Consider the following 19,490-nt stretch of genomic DNA (forward strand, 5'->3'; position numbering starts at 1 on the left):
GCGCAAACCCGTATTTTCGCTACGTCCTCATTGGATTTAGAATGTCGATTTATTAGGGGTTCACACTTTGATCATATCCAGTCGTAAGGTGGTTTGGTAGGTTTACAAGCTTGGACGGTACCATAAATAAATTTAAAAATATTTATGGAATATATTTTGTGCAGAGAACCCAATCCTAAAAAACAGCCCAGATGCCTCAGATGCAACATTTCTGAAAACGAAACCATCATCCTTCTCCAGCCCGGCTTCTCTTCTCATTGTGTAATCACTAATTCAGGAAATCGTACCACCACTTTCCAAATGGCTCAGTCTGTCATCCCAAGGGCCTCTCTTGTACCCACAAACATCACATCAGCCCCAAGGCCTGTGGGACCCAAAGCCGAAACATCACTCTCTTCGGAGCTGTTTTTCCGTCCTTGCTTCCGAAACTTCAGAATTGCCTGTGGAAGCTTAGTTTTATGGTGAAGAGCATACTCTGGAGCAACCAGATCTCCATGAGCTTGCCCTGTTTAAAGCCTCACACAGGCACCCCATTTCCCTCAGGACGACACGGACTCCTTAATCCGGCTCTTAAATTACCAAACCATTTTATAATTTGCGCCCAGTATTTTCATTTACCACTCCTCACTTTACACTAGCTGCTGGCCCCAGCATGCTCAGTGAGCCACTTTCAGCCCACCTTCTGCCCCTCCCCACTCCCTCTCCCCCCCCCCCCCCCCCCCCCCCCCCCCAATCTTCCTCTCCCTTTCTCTTCAGTCTTATGCTATTCCTTCTATCTGGGAATAGGGCAGCTTCTCTCACATGGGAAAATTCTACTCCTGTGTCAAATTTTAGCTCAGATTTATACTCTTTTCCTCTGAGTAGTTTAATACCACCCTACTTCTCTTCCCCACCTAATGATAAGGTAGTTCCCCCATCTTTGTAAATTACCACCATCAAGCACTGGTTTTATATTAATTTTATGTTAATCGCCTGTTTGTCTCCCCTCCCCCGCCTCCTTACCTAAACTCCAAGGTCACTAAGGCTGGGACCATGATATCAGTCTAGTTCACCACTGCAACCGCCATATGACTCGAAAATAAAATAGAGATGAAATAAAATTCACATTTTATGGCAAGACAAGACAAATTTAAACGTAAGAATTTTCTCTGCTGATTTGGGCCTCCTCCCTCCCCATTAGTGTGTATTGTGCATCTGCAGTAACAAGACCTCCTTAGGAGATAACCTTCCTTCTTCATCCTGTAAGGGGTCATGATGACCACTACTCACTTCGTTAAGTGCATATCTGGATTGTATAAACTGTTGATGCCTCATTTGATGTATAACCCTTTGTCTCAAAAACGTGTAGAAGTGTGCTTTGCCATCTAACGGGCAGAATAGTTCTCAAAGCTTTCTGAAAGGCTATCTCCCAGGTTATAAACCTCAGGTTGGCTCGAATAAAATTTTCCATTTCTTTCTTAGATCGACAATTGATTAAATTTTTTGTCAACACAGTGCATCTTAAATGAATGAATAAAATAACAGGTGATAAAGAGCTTACAGTCTAAGTGAGGAAATAGGACTAGACATAAACATGTAACATGTATTAGACTGCATAAGTGCCAAGAGAAATGTATATCAATTAGTGGTATAAGTACTAACACCCTCCCACGTCCCCTAGGTACTGTGAAAAAACTCTCTCTATACCTGTTTTCCACTTGTAAAATAGGGATAATAATACTTGCCCTGCCTACTATAGAGATGATAAAAGGTTCAAATAAGGTAAGTAAAAAGCATTTTCTTTAGTATTCTTTAATTGACTTCAAATTTAGCAAGAGATGAGAATTGGAAGAAACTGCTCCCAAAGCCCAATGGTGAACATGTTAAGTCCATAAATGGGAAATGTAACAGACTTTACCTTGATTTTGTTGCAAAGCCCTGCAGCCGCCCTGTGCTGGACCCCTTTGTTCAGTGTTCTCAACCTTGGCTGAACATCCAAATCCCCTGAGGAGTTTTAACTTCTCCTGATGCGTAGAGGGCACTCCAGACCAATTAAATCAAAACCTCTCCTTGGAGTCAAGATGCATCTAGGCTGTCTGCAGATGATAAAACATGAATGAAAACAATTTGTCCAAACACAATTTAGTAAAAAACAAGCTGGACATCAGGACAATTCAGTCAAAACAAAACTTACCTGAAATCAATTACTCCAGTAATGATTACACACAAATTTAAAATATGAAGTTTTGTAACTCTTTGGATGTTCAAAGGCAATTTGCTTGTTTGATTTTGAGAATGTTTTCTACTTTTTAATCTTTTAAATCTGGTTTGATTGTTAGCCACTATCCACACTCTGCATGATTTCAAAGAGTGAAAGGGTGATTCAGCCTGTGTGTAAATTTTCAACATTATGGAGTGACTTTCCCAAATTAACCTATTCCACCTACCACTCCAGGGAAGAAGAAAACAGAAGTACAATGAGATCCCTCCTACCTATCTCCCATCCCACACACATACACAAAGTTTATTTCACTGTGACAGACCTATATTTGGTCTGCACCATTTTCTTTTTCTCTAAAATTTGATCAAATTGTAATAGGAAGTCAGGCAATGATGGTCCCTGTCTCATGAAAAGCCCTGTCAAGCCAAAGGCAAGTCTGTGCTAGGAAAATCCCCCTTTTTTCAAGAAGAGAGGAGGTTAGAAATGACTTTGACCTCATGTCCACTGACCCCAAAGAAAGAGAGAAAAGTGTTCCTGCAACTTGCTATACTTTTTTTTTAACCACAGATCCTTCCCTTTCCAACATGCACACACATACACTGTATTATGTTAGTCTGTTTCTATTTCTTTCAATCAAAGAATCCCTGGAGCAATATAAATATGCGATAATTGGTGGTTTGGCCAAAATAAATTACAAAGTAATTTGAGCTGTATGCTTTGATTTTTACTGGAAATATGCACACTTATGTGATTAGAAAAGAATATGGATATATAAATACCGTGTGTTAATACTAGTTATCTCTTGAGGGTGGGTTGGTTTATGGCTTTTTTTCCTTTGAGCGAATTTTCATATATTATTATATTGAGCGTGCATTGTTTTATACTAAAAATAAAAAATCAGAAAATCAGCAAAAGGATTCCCGTTACTGAAGATTTTACAATTTCCTACTGACAAATTTGCAATTTCATTTGTCAGTAGGAAAAATTAAAATAGCTTCAATACAAACTAGCTGTTTGAAATAAATGTGTTCACTTTGGGAAACAGTTGTATCTTAGTTGTTCAATAAATTGTGAAATACAGTGCTTTTGGGGAAAATACATGTATAAAATTTACCTAATGGGTTTTGGAAATGAAGAAACAAAACACAAAAATCTGAACACAATATATACCAACCATGCAGACTACTTGTAATTCACAAATGTGTCAGCAGATGGCAAACATGAGCTTTAAATTTATAAAGTTTTGCTTTAGCCCAAAGTACTGTAGGAATGGCAAAAACCAAGGCAACTATTCATTGACAGCTGGTTTTTTGTTTTTTTTTTTTTACCTATAATCCTTCAATAAAGGACATAGGATCAAGTTTTGACTCTGAAAGCCCTTTCTACTGGCTTCTTAGATTGTTGAACTAACAGGTGTACACCGTGCTTGCACTGAAAAAAATGAAATAAAAAAGCAAACTATATTACATTTTATTGGATGTAATAGATTTTATATTTTGCAAGCTATAGCTATTGCTGAAAATACAGAGAAATGAAATTATTCAAATGTATCTGTCTATAAGTTAAGACCTGACTGCTTTAATGAGGTTACATTTTATTGGTGGTCCTCAAAGTCAGGTCCCTGGACCAGCAACAGCTGCATCACCTGAGAAGTAGTTAGACATGCAGATTCTTAGGCCCCACCCAGGCTTACTAAATCACACCTCTGGGATGGAGCCCAGCAATACATTTTACCAAGTGCTCTAGGTGATTATAAAACCCGCTGAAGTTTGAGAACCAGGGGCTGTAAAGAGGCTTGAAATACAGAAGAGAGGCTCTGAATTTATGATTTCTGTTCAGGTATAACTGATGTAAATACAGTGATAATCAACAATGTAGTTAATTACTTCTTTCATATGGTTTAGTGTTCGAACACTATAACGTCTGTAAAATAAGGAACATAAAATAGTACCCAATTTACATTGACTCAGAAGGGTAGAAGCCATTACATAATTTCCATGCATTTCTTATACTGAAAGAAGAATTTCAGTTTACGTTCCCCTTTGCATTATATTGAAAGGGATAACATTATGGTAAATTTTGCATTACAACCTATCTATTGAAACAAATTCAAACGAAGTCAAAATAGGATTATTTCCAAGGAGTAGAGAATAATCTTCATGAAAGAAAACAGTCCTCTACAAAACATGTGTTATTCTTATTGTATTAACACACGTATATGTTCTGTTTTCTCTAAGGCATAGCCAAAACCTCCTGCAATTCTTCTGTCACTGAAATAAGAGGCACAGCCATTTTAAATTAACAACAAATACACCCGGACACACTTTCATTTGTAAAAAAGAGAAGGTGTACAAAAATTGTTTATCTAATGTGATAATTTTATCTTAAACACTACTATGCTTCAATTATCTTACTATTTGAATATTTTTATTAATTCAGAATTTCTCAAAGGATACATAAATTGCCAGTTCCCATGAAGAGTCAGTGTTTACTCAACTTCTTCAGTATAGAGGCAACCTTTTTTCTCATCTTTAATATATAAATACAGTTTTCACACAGTTTTAATAAATAGACTATTGGTAAATCACGTTAGGTGCTTATGAGGGTAATAACAAGGGCACAAATCTTAAGTATTCATTGTATTTTCACTCTCTAGATATGTAATTATTTGTGTCTGACTTCCGTGGTAACCAGATATAATAGTGTTGAAACATCCTGATCTTTATGCTTTATCTTTATCTCCTGGCCATAGTTCAGATGTTCTATTACCTAGGAATGTGTGTGTTAGAATTCTCTGTCTCTCCCTACATGTATATGTGTGTGTGTGTGTGTGTGTGTGTGTGTATTTGTTTAAACCTGAACTTTAAACTATGGACTTAGATAAAATCATAGAATCATATCAATGGGTTAGCTTCACCCACCTGAGGTTGCAAGTATCTACCTAGGTATCTATCAGTCATTACCAGGAAGGCAACTTCATAGCCCTTTTGGATGAAAGATTCTAGGTGAAAAGGATTGGCTTAAATAATAAATTTCATTTGGGATGTGTGTTTGTGTATGTGGGTGTACACATGTAGCTGTATGCACTGGTGATGGTTGGAAAGAGGTTAAGAAGGTATCAGAAGGGTTGGGTTACTTTCTGAGGATTTGGTGCCATCTTTATATAACTTCCTGTCCTTTGATGAAAACTAGGGACAGTATTTTTCCTAAGGCCCTATATTCTTCTCAACTAGATGTCTCTGCAACAGAGTTTCAACACCCCTCTTTCAAGGTTTTCAAATCCGAGGAATCTGGCCAATAAAATTAAACATGGTGCTTGCAAGGGTGTCTATGGAAATTCTCATCTACTTCCATCTGTCTTTAGCTCACTTCAGAACAAAAAGAGAAAACTGTTTCCTTTTCTATTTTTTGAATATTATTTTAAAGCTGTAGTTTAATAAACCACTTGCTGGCTGCAGAGTTCGTGTAGGTGTGAACTCACAGATCTTTGACATTAAATATATTCCAAAGAACATGGTATGGAAAGTTTGAGAGTGGAAAGCAGATAAACATGGAGTTTAGGCATGGTGCATTTTGACCTAGAATTTACTCTCAAGTAATTACACAAAATGCATACTAATGGATCATATTCTCCACTTCCTCTTATGGCTACAAGATGCTCTTAATACTTTTATGCTTCGGAAATGATTGCAATAATGAATTTATCTTTATCCAGTGGCAAAATGGACTTTCTCACTTGTGAAAGAATGCAACAGTGTGCAGAATTTACAAGGGAAGACACTACATAAAAGGCACATTTGTCAGTCAAATAAAACTCTGGAACTCCAAAATTCACACAGAAATGGGTATTTCTGGGCGAGGAGGACCAATGACTAAATGAAAGCAACTCTATCCCCTTGTGTCTCACTTTCCCATGACATTTCTTGGTGTGATTCCTGCTGTCATGCACCATATCGGCTTTAGAATGATACTTACTGACAGTGTTATCTCTGCTTGAATAAAACCTCTTCATCTGATGTTTTTTGGTGCAGGTGAGTAGGCTAAACTAGAGATTTAAAAGAAGAAAAAGACAGATACTACAAGAAATGAACAGATCTAACATATAAAAGCAGAATTTTGTTCATTATAAAATTAGTTTTCTTTATAGCTTACTGGTCCAATCCCCTTATGAAGCCCAAAGACACATGTACCCCAGTGTTCATTGAAGCACTGTTTACAATAGCCAGGACATGGAAGCAACCTAAATGTCCATCGACAGATGAATGGATAGAGAAGGTGTGGTACATATGTACAGTGGAATATTACTCAGCCATAAAAAGAATGACATTGGGTCATTTGTAGAGACATGGATGGACCTAGAGTCTGTCATACAGAGTGAAGGAAGTCAGAAAGAGAAAAATAAATATTGTATATTAACGCATATATGTGGAATCTAGAAAAATAGTACAGATGAACCTATTTGCAGGGCAGGAATAGAGACACAGACGCAGAGGACGGACATGTGGACACGGGGCGGGGGGTGGACGGGGGATGGGATGAATTGGGAGATTGGGACTGACGTATTGTGCACCGCCATGTGTAAAACAGATAGCTGGTGGGAACCTGCTGTATAGCGCAAGGAGCTCAGCTTGGTGTCTGTGGTGACCTCGATGGATGGGATGGGGCTGGGGTGGGAGGGAGGTCCAAGAGGGAGGGGATATACGTATACCTGCAGCTGATTCACTCTGTTGTACAGCAGAAACTAACACAACATTGTAAAGCAACTATACCCCAACTTAAAAAAAAGAAAGAAAAAAAGGAAAAATGATCTTGCCTTGGTTTCTTACTTACAGCTCCCTGGCTGTCTCCAATGACCCCCTAGATTTTTCAGTCTTTTTACATTCAAGGTATAGAGAGCTCAAGCTTTCCCTTTAGTCACCTGAGATCCTTCCTTTGAATTACTGTTTTCAATTTGAGCACATGCCTGTTTGCCAGGTAACTAATGTTGGTGAAGTCCTGTTGGCTTAGAGTGAAGCACGTGGCTGTGGCAGTCAAAGACTGTCAACCAGAGAGATAAAGTTTCAGGTTCAAGTTCAGGGGCCAGAAACCAAAATCAAGGTAGCACCACAGAGCAGATTTTGGATCTGAAATCAGAAGAAGCAGAACAAGTCAAGGGCAGTGCTTCATATGCAGTGGAGTTGTGGTTTGGGTTTTAGACCTAAGTGTATATAAGTTGCATGATTTGGTTGAATGACTTTAAGAGTCACAGTTACAGCCAGAAATGACCTCACCTTTCGGGTGAAATACTGATGTCTTGCCACCTTTTCTTTATTTCAAATAAAATAAATGCTATTCATATGATAGAGGAATAGTCACATTTATAGACAATGTACATTATAATAGCACTTAATAAATGGTTGTCTTTTACCTGCTGCACCACCATAGGTTTTGCTGACAGATGGCAATAGGCTGATATTGCCTCTCTATCATGACTTGAAAACTTGATATTCTTTCCCGCAATTTGTTTTATTATAAAGGACACAGAGCCTTTATTGTATTTTGCTTAGATATTGATGTAAAAGTATTAATACACTTAGAAGACAGAAAAGACAGATATGTCCAAATCTTGAAAGACTTTCGGGATAGTAATGGGGCAGTGGACATCTAGCAGCATAGGGCCCTTCAAGTCCATTTATGTGAAAAAGGTTGAGTGTTACCTCTTTCCTTGCTGATTCACAGTAAGGGACAGAGTGAAGGACAGTGTTGGCTTGTATAGCCACCTGCAAAGGGCTGTGGCTTTCTTGCCTGGGCAGTAAGCTTGGAGGGCCCAAAGAATTTCTTTTAGCCTCAGCCCCAGATGTTGTGGAATGATGTTTGAGGTCCCCTGCCTTAGTGAGTAGGTGAGGACCAATATCCTGATTGATTAATAACAAGGAGCGATCACTGTAGTCAATAAAAGACAATGCAAATTTGACAAGATTTTAGGTTTTTCTGTGAAGCTCCTAGAGTCTCTCTAGCAATTTTCAGTAACACAGTACATTTTGGCTTTGGGGGTAAGGCTTGTGATGCCTTGTGTGGCTAAAGAAGCACAGCCTTTGGATGCTAAGGCAGGAAAAGCTTTGAAATCAGTAGTCTTTAGCTGATGTGAAGGAAAGTGAAGATGCTCCTAGTTCTGCCTACAGTTAGTTGATGTAGATGATACTGAACTGTTAAAATAGTGAAATAAATTATTTTAGATCTAGAATTTGACTTTTCACAATATATTTCTTGGGAAATACATTCCTAGTAAAAGATTTTGTATTCAGTAGATAATTTTCCTGACAAAAAGAGTTTTAAAAAATCCTTTTGTATAACTTTACTCGGCATCCACATTCCAGCAATTTCTGAATTGGTTTCCTCTGCTGTGAGTAACTGATGACGTGTGATTTATGGACTTGGAATAATTGCATTTCTTGGCTGTCATATACTTTGAGTAAGAAATATTACATATGTTTCCAGAAAAATGATTTAAGGGAGAAAAGAGTGAAGTGATGCCAAGTTCTGAAACTTTATTTGGAAACGGTGTTCTAACCAAATGGTACTTAAGATGCTCTCTCTAAGTTTCTGAAATGTATTTGCTAAATAATCTGAAAATGTAGTTCTAAACATGCCACTTTCAAGCTAAGTCAATGAAAAAAGTAGAGGGCAGCATACTGTTCTCACCTTCTCAAGCCCAAGAAATGCAGAATTTTCCATTGACACATGGTGATAAGCTGAATAAATTTCTTCGAAAATAGGAGTTATACATCTCATTTTATCTGTCAAACATAAAATATTTAATAATTTAGTGGAATCTTTGCATGAACAGATTTTGTTTTTAAACATGAAATTTCTAAAGCAACTTAACTTTACTACGTGTTTGACCTACACTGTAGTTTTGCTAGTTTCGTTCAGTCCTTGGATTTAACTGGTTCACCAACTTCAAATTCCATGGAGTGTTTACCAACTCTTTTCACACATTCTGTTATAATGATAATTGGCTGACTGTGGAAGAAGTTTTATAAGTACTGAGGGTGAGGAACCATTATCTTCGATGTGCTTTTGACTAGCATTGTCCAATAGGACTTTCTGAGATGATGCATAATATTCTATAACTGTTGTCCATATGTGGCTGTTCAGCACTTGGACCGTGACTAGCTCAACTGAGAAACTGAATATTTGATTTTGTTTTAATTAATTTATATTTAAATTTAAATAATCACATGTGGATAGGATTGTGACTACTGTATCAGATAATATAGTAGACCTAAGAACAGTGAATTTATGACCCTGAGCAATTCACATCTACACTTGTGGGTAGCCCTAACATTGGTTGCTCTGGATCATGTTCAAGGGTTTTCCTCAGTGGTTCTAAATTAGGGGGCAAAACTTCCCTACCAAAGATATAGGTGCAAATTTGTTGGATAGTTTTTATTGTCACAACTGAAATGTCCTCCTGGCATTTAGTGGGTGGGGGCCAGAGATGCTTAATGGCCTGAAATGCATAGTACAGTCTGAACAATGAATTACTGTCCACCCTAAATGCCAGTAGCAACCAATCTGACAAATCCAAATAGGTCAGCAGAGTTCTCTAAATAGTTCAGGTAAAGATTTCATTTGTGAGATCTCCTATCTCCAGTTAATTCTATCTCCTATGATCTCTATCCTATTTCCTCCTGCCTCTTTAGGGATCTCACCTTCTTTTATCATGCTCATTTTATCCTGTATCTTCAACCACTTCCTGTCTACATTAGAGCATACTTTAATCTTTCCCATTTGCTCAAACAGGAAAGATTAAATGCCCTTTCTTACTCCCATGTCCTCTCCTCACTCACAGCATCCTGTCCCCTGCCAATCTCAGAACTGCACATCTATTCATCAACTAATTGGGGAAATTATTTTTTGTATCGTGATGGAAAGAAAGCTCACACCATATGTAGTTTCAAAACACACCATTTATTATATAGACATATCAATAGAGTCATCATACTATGTCCCACTTCTAAGCAACTCATATTATATATATGTATGTGTAGAGACACACACACATGTTGAAAATTTTTCAGGCAGAGTCCACTTTTATTGTTTTATGCTTATAATTACTGCACCTTTCTGTAGCTAGTCTCTACAGCACACCACCACATTAGTTTCACATATTTTTTTCTAATTTAGTATCACATTACTTTTTCCCAAGTGTGGGCTCATGCTAAAACTGTAATGTGGTCACTTAAAATATTCTAGTTCATAGTTCAATGTTTTATGAAAATTAAATTTTTAAGTACTTGAACAATGTCTTCCTAACTTCCCCTACTTATCTCAAAAAGAATCACTACACATCCCAAATAAATCACTCTAAATAACTGAGTCCTGAAACTACTAAGTTAAAATAATTACATTAAAGATATATCTATACTTGGTTAAATACACTGTAGACTACTGGAATAACTGTGATGATGGCATCTCTTCTTAACTCTATGTCTAAGCAGTGATATGCCTACTTTTGTCCTTTAATGGGTGATTTCATATATCATTTCAAAAGGAATTAAAACATCTTACTGATGTATTATAACTCTGTATTGTACAAACATGTCTACAAAGAAATGCCACCTAAAATTAGAGTCAGTGGTTATTCTTTCAGTACAAAACTACATCCTTGCATAAAATCAGTAGAACCATATACACACAAAATACCTGCATTATATAGTATAGATTTTCAGTGACAAAGATCATGCCTATTTATGGCATCAAATAAACAGAAATGAAGTTGATTCATTATTTGAGGCTGCATTTGTGGGCCACTTCCGTAAATCTGCTGGCTAGTGAAGTTATTCATACGAGTTGGGAGACTTAAAAAACTACACCAGACAACCACAGTCCCGTCATTTCTTTTGAACAGATACAAACAGATTTTTTATAAGCTGATTTAAATAGGGTAGGTGATGATCAAGTTGTTATAAATCTAAAAGACCTTCAGATTTCCATTAACTGGCATTATTTTTATTTTGTTAGCACAACTAAAACCTATATTTTGCTTCTAAATTATAACATGTTCCAATACTGGATATTAAAGGTGTTAATTTACCTATCATTCAGTAAGTAACTCATAAAAAATGACTTGAAAACTGATTAGCTTTGGGGAATAATAAAAGTATACAATACAATGAGAGTTATATATTTTAAAATATATACTTTCTTTATCTGTTGCCACAAGTTATATTCTCATAAATATTTTCAAAGACCAAGCTATTTTCTCGCCTATATGTAGTGTCATAGGTTACTATTTTAACATTCCGTTATGGAAGAGAGGGTTGAATTTAGCTGTGTAAATATAAGCCTATCTTTTAATTTCCTTCTACAGAGAATTCTTTCAGGTTCTTTGGATATAGGCATTCTTAAAAAATGGTCTGTATTTTTCCATGTGAATTGTAAAACAAAACAAAAAAACCTAAATTAAATTCTAACAAAGCTAATTGTACCTGCATCTTTTGGGCGTACATCATCTGTCCTTTTATATAATTTAATTGGGCTGTAAAGTGTTTGAAATATAAATAACATGAATAATTGCAAGTCATTCTGTCTATATTTATAAATGTGAAAGTATTTGAATTAAAGTTGTTATGCTTATAAATCAATATTAATAATTGTTTTTACATAAATATCATAATAATAGTAAAATGGCCAGATAATTAAGCAATCTATCTTGATACTACACTATTCAGATCACTTAACTCCATAATATCAGCCACAATGATATTTACACACAGCAGACATAATAAAGAAATAAAACTGAAAAAATATAGTAGAAATTAGTGACTTTGTGGGCATAGAAAAGCCTTGAACAATCACTTTCCCATTTCTGTGGGAATAGAATCTTGACAATATCCCCACAACACCACAATTTCCTTTCTCCTACTTATTTACATTCATGAATGCTATAAGTATGTCCCATATATATTTTTCTATATTTACAGTATACATACACACACATACACACACACACACATACTTTATTTTATTCTTAGGCTCATTCATAAACATGCCCATCAATCTACACAGTATAATCAAAACATATTCATTTATAACTTTTCGCTCTGTGGAAAAATGCAAAAATATCATACAGATTAATATTGTCTCTCTTAAAAAACCTCTTTTTTATGTTTTAGGTTTTTTGGTAATTTACAAATAAATTATGAAATATAGTTCATTCACAAATTGAAAATAATTACAATGTTTTTATAACAAGGCATTGCTGAGGTTTTAAATTGTGGCATTCTTTGAAGCTATTGTCTTTCAGAACAAAGACATCAATAAATTATTGTTATTTCGTGATATTTGCACTTTTTAATTACTTATATGAAATATGTCATTACAAATCTAACACTCATGCTAGTCAAATAGTGTTTGTGTAGAATGTGAATCTTTCTATTTTATCTATTCCTTTTTTTTTTTTTCCTGAAAAGTCTTTTTTAGAACAATCTGGAAAGTTGGTTGAAATTACTGTACTAGAACATTTCTGGAAAGCTTTTCACCAGTAAAAAAAAAAGCTGAAGAAGTAAAGTGAGGCAAAATAGAGGAAGAATAATTTTAGTAAGTACTCAGGAGAGATAACAGCAAATTCAAGAACTGTTTTAACTTATCTCCTAGTCCTTTGGTATTTCTTTGCCTCATGAAAATCTTTAAAAATGTTCAGTTCTTTAAAATATTGATTATACTCTTCCATTGAATATCAGCTGTGGTCCTCCATTGCTCATGTTGTCTGTCATTTCCTGTTAGGAAAATAACATGAATTAATTAAAATTCACTTTCAGAGTAAGACATTAATTTGATTAATGGGTTTACAAAACAGAAATTTCAAGCCATTGAAAAACTTGCTGACTTTTGGGGGAGGACAAGGATTAGTGTTGTTGCTGAATTTGAGGAAATGAAATTTCATGGCATCTTGGAACCCATGAAACGCTGAAGTGACAGTCTGTTAGACCGAAGTCTTCTACCCACAGCAACAGTTCAATCTCTCCTCAGCCCCCTTAGTTTCCCCTCTCAGCCCTCAACTCTGTTTTGGAAAGACCTCACCTAGAAAGAAGATGGTTAAATACTCAAGTTTTTTCAATGTAAAGGTTCCTCTGTTGAGCATGTCAACAAAATGCCAACAGATTCTAGGGGTTACCTTTGCTCTATAGAAAAATGTGTGGGCTTTTTGTGAAGAACTGAAAAATGTCCACCAGGGGATTGCCTATCTGTAACTGAAGATCACTAGTAATTCATAGTAGGACAGATTGCTTTTCACGACACTTCACTCATACAGTAAAAAACAAACCGTAAAAGCTGAAACTAACACACCATTGTAAAGCAATTATACTCCAATAAAGATGTTAAAAAAAAAACCACACGCACACAAAATAAATTTAAAAAATAAAAATTAAAAAAAAAATTAAAATAAAGCTCTTAACATGTTTTTTTAAGAGATCAATTACTAAGTAGTTAATAAGGAAAACTACATGGGAAGGCAACAGAAATTTCGATATCAAGAATGAACTTACATAAAAAGATTCACTTGCAATTTTAGAAAATATGTTAATTTAAGAAAAATTCAGATGCTTTGGAGTCATATGTTTTGTTAACGTTAAACTCTTCCCTACACAATAAAAGGTAATGAGGACATGTGAGGCCCATTCACATTTATAATGGTTAGTGCACCATATTATAAATAATATTTAGGCAAAACTATCTAAAAATAGATGAAAACATCTTTCCACACTTGAACAAGCCTATTTGCAAAAGAGCTGTAAAGAGGACTCCAATTGAAATAAATTATTTTCTCAATGATCTTAAGCCTATCAGGTATATCTAATTTCTGTTTGGGTGAATTAAAAGTAAAAAGTAATGTGTTTGCTTCTGTAAACTTTAGAAATTCTTCCAAATCTTTATTTCAAAAATGAAAAGATATCACATGCCTCATTTTTAGTATCTTCTCTTTGAAAACTCAATATAGGAGATGGAGTAAAATATAGATGCTTACTTCTTGGATTTGGTGGTTTTGAAAGTTGCTTAGGAGAATCAGTGAGGGGCTGGAACGTAGGAATTGGTCTGATTTTGGAACTTGGCTTTTGAAAACTTTGGTGTCTTTTAGAAGACGGGGTAGAGCTACAGTCAAGAAAATGCTGAGGAAGAAGACAATATGCAAGGAAGACTCTTCCTCTTCTCACATCAAGACCCATCTCTCCATGCAAAGTGCCTGGCCCCTTCCAGGCCATAAGGGTAGTCTTGTATGTGGGTATCCACTATACCTACCCTAATAAGGTGCTGAGGAATTGCCTAAGGCCTAAAAACTCAAACCAGTTTAGGGTAAAAGCTCTGACAAAAAGTGGAGAAGTTCTTTGGGCGCCAATAGCCTGCCTCTACTGTCTGGCAATGGTTCACTATAACTGAGAGGCTGTCTCTGCTAGACATATACTGTGAAAGTAGGTCTGATAATACATTGGGGTTATTGGGCTGAGGGTAAGTTTATTGATAAGATACCTGATTTGACGTTCATTTAAAAACTCACTACTGGTGGCAAGAAAAATAGAAATGATCTCTCCAAAATGATCTTTAATAAAATTTACTCATCCATCTATTTCTATTCCTTCTAGTAGGACAAAAACAATTTTCCAAGGAATTTATAGAAGTAAGATTCATAGATGCCTGTTCTTCTCCTAAAATAACTTTGCATTCAAAAAGTAGCTTAAAAATAATCATAAAAAATTAAGGTATAAACTTTTATTGTGGGATTAAGAAAAAAATCCAGTTTTTAAAAACCTTACAAAAAGAAAGAATCTTCTTAACTAAAGTCACCCTAATATGGACACAGAAAAATCACTGGTAGGAAAAGAACGGTGAAAATTAGTTTTTAAGTGGTCAAGTATCTTCAGTTTATTTGCAGATAGGCATGTCCAATTTAGCAAAAGATTATACTTTAAATTTGGGGAGGACCAAATGTGACTGTTTGCAAATGGATATACTTTCTGCAATTGGGCCATAATATCTGTGTGACTCCCTGTATTTCTTATTATATTTTTTAACCAAAGCAAGAATGGTGACTATTTATTTTCAGAAATATAAAATATGGGAAATAAATTTGAAATGTATCATATCAGATAGGTTTACAAGAAGAAAGCTTTTATACAGAATTTTTACTGTATTAGTGTCAAACTTAAGTTATCTACTCATGCAGCTTTAGCATGAGAGCGATACAAAGTTTGCCTTTATCAGACACATGTATTATTAAAAATAGAACTCTGGTCTGTGAATGATATCGAGTCAGAATCATGATGTAGCAGCGAGTAAAGGAGTCACAAATCATCCAAGCAGAAATGTGTTTGGATGCTTACAGGCAGGCTGAATATTTTAAATACTCAACCAACTTTCAAGCTGCAAGACTTTGCCATGTTGGTTTATGTCAGGTCCTCAAAGTAGTTCTCACAAAAGCAGTACTTTGAGGAACAATATCACAGCATCAGTCCAGACTGATCTGCTGACATCATGGCTTCCTAGAAGAGGCAGTGCTTCCTGCAGTGACATTACAACATGGTAACTCCCTAGAAATCAGCGTACCTTGTAGGTAACTCTGGTGTCGGGGGCACCACCGGGCAGCTGGGCAAGTCGGTTATTTCAATAGCCCTCAATCTCTAATATAAATATAACAATCATACAATAAATATTGCACAAGCATATACACAGAAACCTAAATCACACTAGTACAAAAATAGAGCACAAAAGAGCCATTATCCAAATATATAGTGATAACCTACTTTTAACAATCCATTTCTTTAAATTACCAGTCCTGCTATTTGTACTATTAATTCTTTTTTGAAGGATACATGTAGATCTGTTTAAAATTGCTTTCTTGGAACAATTTAAGAGCATCTACTCTCCTTATTTGAGTGTACAGATTGTATATGAAAGGGAAACACATAAACTACAGAATATTTTTTCTCAAAATCACATTATAAAGAAGTATGCAGTTGTAACTCTTGCTACTCTTTCTTCTATTCTGTTGTTATGCAATTTTAATTCCATGATATCAAGTAAAATGTGATGTGGCCATTATCTTAGTGAGTTTATTTTACAAATGTTTTATCTTTTCCTTAACAGATCCAGTAGCAGGAGCTGAATTAAGAAATACGGACAAAATGTAGAAGAAACACAGACAGCTCCCTATATCATTTGTCCTTTGATGCAATAAATGTAACTTCTTGTTTGAATGGGTATCATGAAACAATTATGCAAGGAACATTATTTAAAACACAGGCAAAGCTACCCAAATATGCAGGAAGCTTAGATGAGAATTAAATGAAGCTTTATGTGTATTGTAATATCTGCACGGATAGGCAGGGCTTTTTGTTGCCTTATTAAAAGGCCCCTTTATGCGTGAAAATCTAATTTACATAATCAAATGCATCTACTTACAAGCACAAGGGGTGAGCTAGAAAGGAGAATCCATCGGATTTCTAAAACTGACATTATTGAGTTGAGAGTGTTTTTAGTTTATGTTTTTCCTCAATACAATACGTAAAAAATCCATATTTATAAGACATTCAATATTTTATTAGTTCTATTTTAGGAGCTGTGTTTTTGTATAGATAGAGAAAATTATGTCAAAAATAGGTGTGCCCAGAATTACAGGGAAAAAAATAATTTAAAATTCCTATTCTTAGTCCAATAAGGCCACATTTTTATAAAATCCAATTCCTCAAATTCTCATCTAAAGCTGCAAGTTGATTCACCTAGATTTGGCTGCAGTCTTCATCGAGTGACAGCAATGAGAGGTAGAGGGACAAACTCACTTTCTCAGCCATTTCATGAGAGTGATGCAGAGAGTGCTCCCTCTCGGAGAACATCCTCCTCTGTTCATAGCTGGCTAGTCGACAAGTGAGCCAGGAAGAGAGGGTGCAGCCCCCGATCCCAATGCACGCAAGAGACATGGACGCGAGATGCAGGGGATAGAGGGAAGAGGTCTTCTTTGTCACCGCCCGAAGGAACTGAAAATTCAAGATGCCCCCAATGAGTCCACAGATGCAGCAGGCAGAAAAGAGGATCATCTGATACGAAAAAGAGAGGGGGAGTTAAAGCTGACTGGAACACACGGCACTGTCCTGCTGCACGTCAAGGATGGCTGAGTTACAATATAGAGAAGGTGCTTTTGGTGCTTCTTAGAGGACAGGGCCTCTCTTTTCACCAAGATTCTCTGCACTCTGACTCAATGGAGAGAGCGTAGACCACAGTGTTTCAGGAATTAATAGTTGACTATATAAAGGCCAGGGATACGTCTTATGAAAACTCTGAAGTAAGCAAAATTTATCTTCTAGGTAGATTCAGATTTAAATAATATCTAATATCTATTGCATGCTGCTATGCATTTCAATTAACCCACCAAGCTATCCTCTGAGAGGTGATATACATTTGGAAAACGAATGATGATCAGTTAACACTCAAATTTAGGAATTGAATCCAGATTTTTTGACTCAAATTACGGTTTCACTGTTAATTCCCACCCCCTCACCCCCAATATTTAAATGTCTTCTCCCTGAACTGTCATTAGTTCCAATGAGCTCCAAAACTCTGTACTTCTCTAGCTGTGTGAGCTTAGGGAATTTAGTTAACTCCTTTTCTTTTTCTTTTTTTTTTCATTTATAAGAATTTTCTTGCTTTAGTATCTATTTTCCCAACAGATAGTTTAGGGACCCTCTATGAACTGGTGCTTTATGTTACAAATCTTTTGTTACTCTGTGACACCACACAATAGATAGTCCAAAACCACTGTTTGGTTGACTGTTATGGAGAAATGCAGGATGTGGCTTTGCTTTTGATCCTACTCTTCGCTTGATCTGGGTCTCTGTTAATAGAGCTAGGGGTTTTTATTCAACCTAAATATCATAGGATCTCTGGTAGAACCAGGCACAATGCCTTTTGTGCGGTAAATGTTCTATGCATGTTTAATAAATTTAATTGAATATTCCAATAGTTTTAATAATTTTATTCTGTATTTGTGTCTAGTCTAAATTCTCCCATGAGCTTTGATGATACTTTATAGTGTGATACTAATTTAATTATCCAACCCTATTTCCATTTTTCTCTGGAACACTGTCTCTACTCTAATCACCTCCCTTGTCCCTCAGTATAGCTTGTTCATTCCCATTTCAATGATATTTTCATTTCCTGGAAACTATTTTGCTTCTTTCTTGGCTCCCTAGATGGAAGACTGACTCAAATCTAGTCCTAACTTCCTCAGAAAGCATTCCTGGACTTGACTGATCTCCTTTGGCATAAGTCCACAGGGCAAACAGCTACATAACTTACTTTAGCATTTAATTTTACTTTATTAGGTATTATTTTCTGTTGACAGTTAGTTGAATTTAGCAAACACTTAATGAGCACCTAGCATCTGTTAGGCCATGAGTGAGGCAGCGGTTGTCATTACAAAAAAAGAACAGCTGATAGTCATTCCCCTTGAGAACACTGCAGCCTTGTGTGAGAGAAGATCCAACGTTCCAACATGTTATGGCAAATATTAAGAAAGAAGGATGAAAGGTAGCCCTTGGAGTACGGAGGAGGGGAATGTAGCCCAACCAGGGGTTTCAGACAAGGCCTCCTTGACAATAGTTCAGTTAGGCTAAGTGCATGTAGTTCCCAGCAAAGGGTAAGGCCATGGATGTATGAAATAGAACAATGGGCAGAAAGAACTACAGGTAATTTGTTTTGTTTCTCTAACTTAATTCAGCATTCCTGCTTGCGTCTGTCTTTCTGTACTTATCACCAAAACTGAAAACCCAGTGATGGATGAGTATAATCTTCTAATGGCTGATGAAATATAGCATTGAATGTCAATTACCAAATCAACGAATCATCCCAAGTGGGAAACTGTAGCTCCCAATTTCAAATAGAATCAATCAGTTATATTTCCTTTTAAAGTACATTCAAATGACATGCTGCTTCTCGGGAACATATTTTGGTGTTTACTCATTCCCAGAAAATATGGAAAGATATTACATTCTAGCCTTCAAATAATGAATTACTGGTAATTAATAAAATAAATAACAAATTTAATAGACTATTACAGGAAAACACTATCTCTCCTGATGTTATTGCCATTAATTCCTTAAAGGCATGATACTTCATTAACATGTGCAGACAGAACATTCTCACCCAGGAATTAAAACGTTAAAATCTGCACCAAGTTTATAACCACACACTATTTTTAAATCTTACCAGACTAGAGATTCTAGACTTTAGAGATATTTGGAGCGGAGAAATTTTC

General features: G+C 35.9%; 1 protein-coding gene across 2 annotated transcripts in view; it reads right to left on the bottom strand.

Moving 5' to 3' along the window:
- Window positions 1-12,903: 12,903 nt before the first annotated feature.
- TMEM196 (transmembrane protein 196) overlaps window positions 12,904-19,490 on the bottom strand; it is a 50,380-nt gene continuing 43,793 nt past the window's right edge. For both annotated transcript variants that reach the window (XM_036863677.1, XM_036863676.1), the window contains exons 3-4: window positions 17,020-17,274; window positions 12,904-12,963 (exon numbers count right to left, since the gene is read on the bottom strand). In XM_036863677.1, coding sequence (XP_036719572.1) covers window positions 12,904-12,963; window positions 17,020-17,274 — 315 coding nt within the window. The remainder of the gene's footprint in view (window positions 12,964-17,019; window positions 17,275-19,490) is intronic.

The sequence above is a fragment of the Balaenoptera musculus genome, chromosome 9, assembly GCF_009873245.2.
Source record: "Balaenoptera musculus isolate JJ_BM4_2016_0621 chromosome 9, mBalMus1.pri.v3, whole genome shotgun sequence".
In the NCBI taxonomy this organism is placed as follows: domain Eukaryota; kingdom Metazoa; phylum Chordata; class Mammalia; order Artiodactyla; family Balaenopteridae; genus Balaenoptera; species Balaenoptera musculus.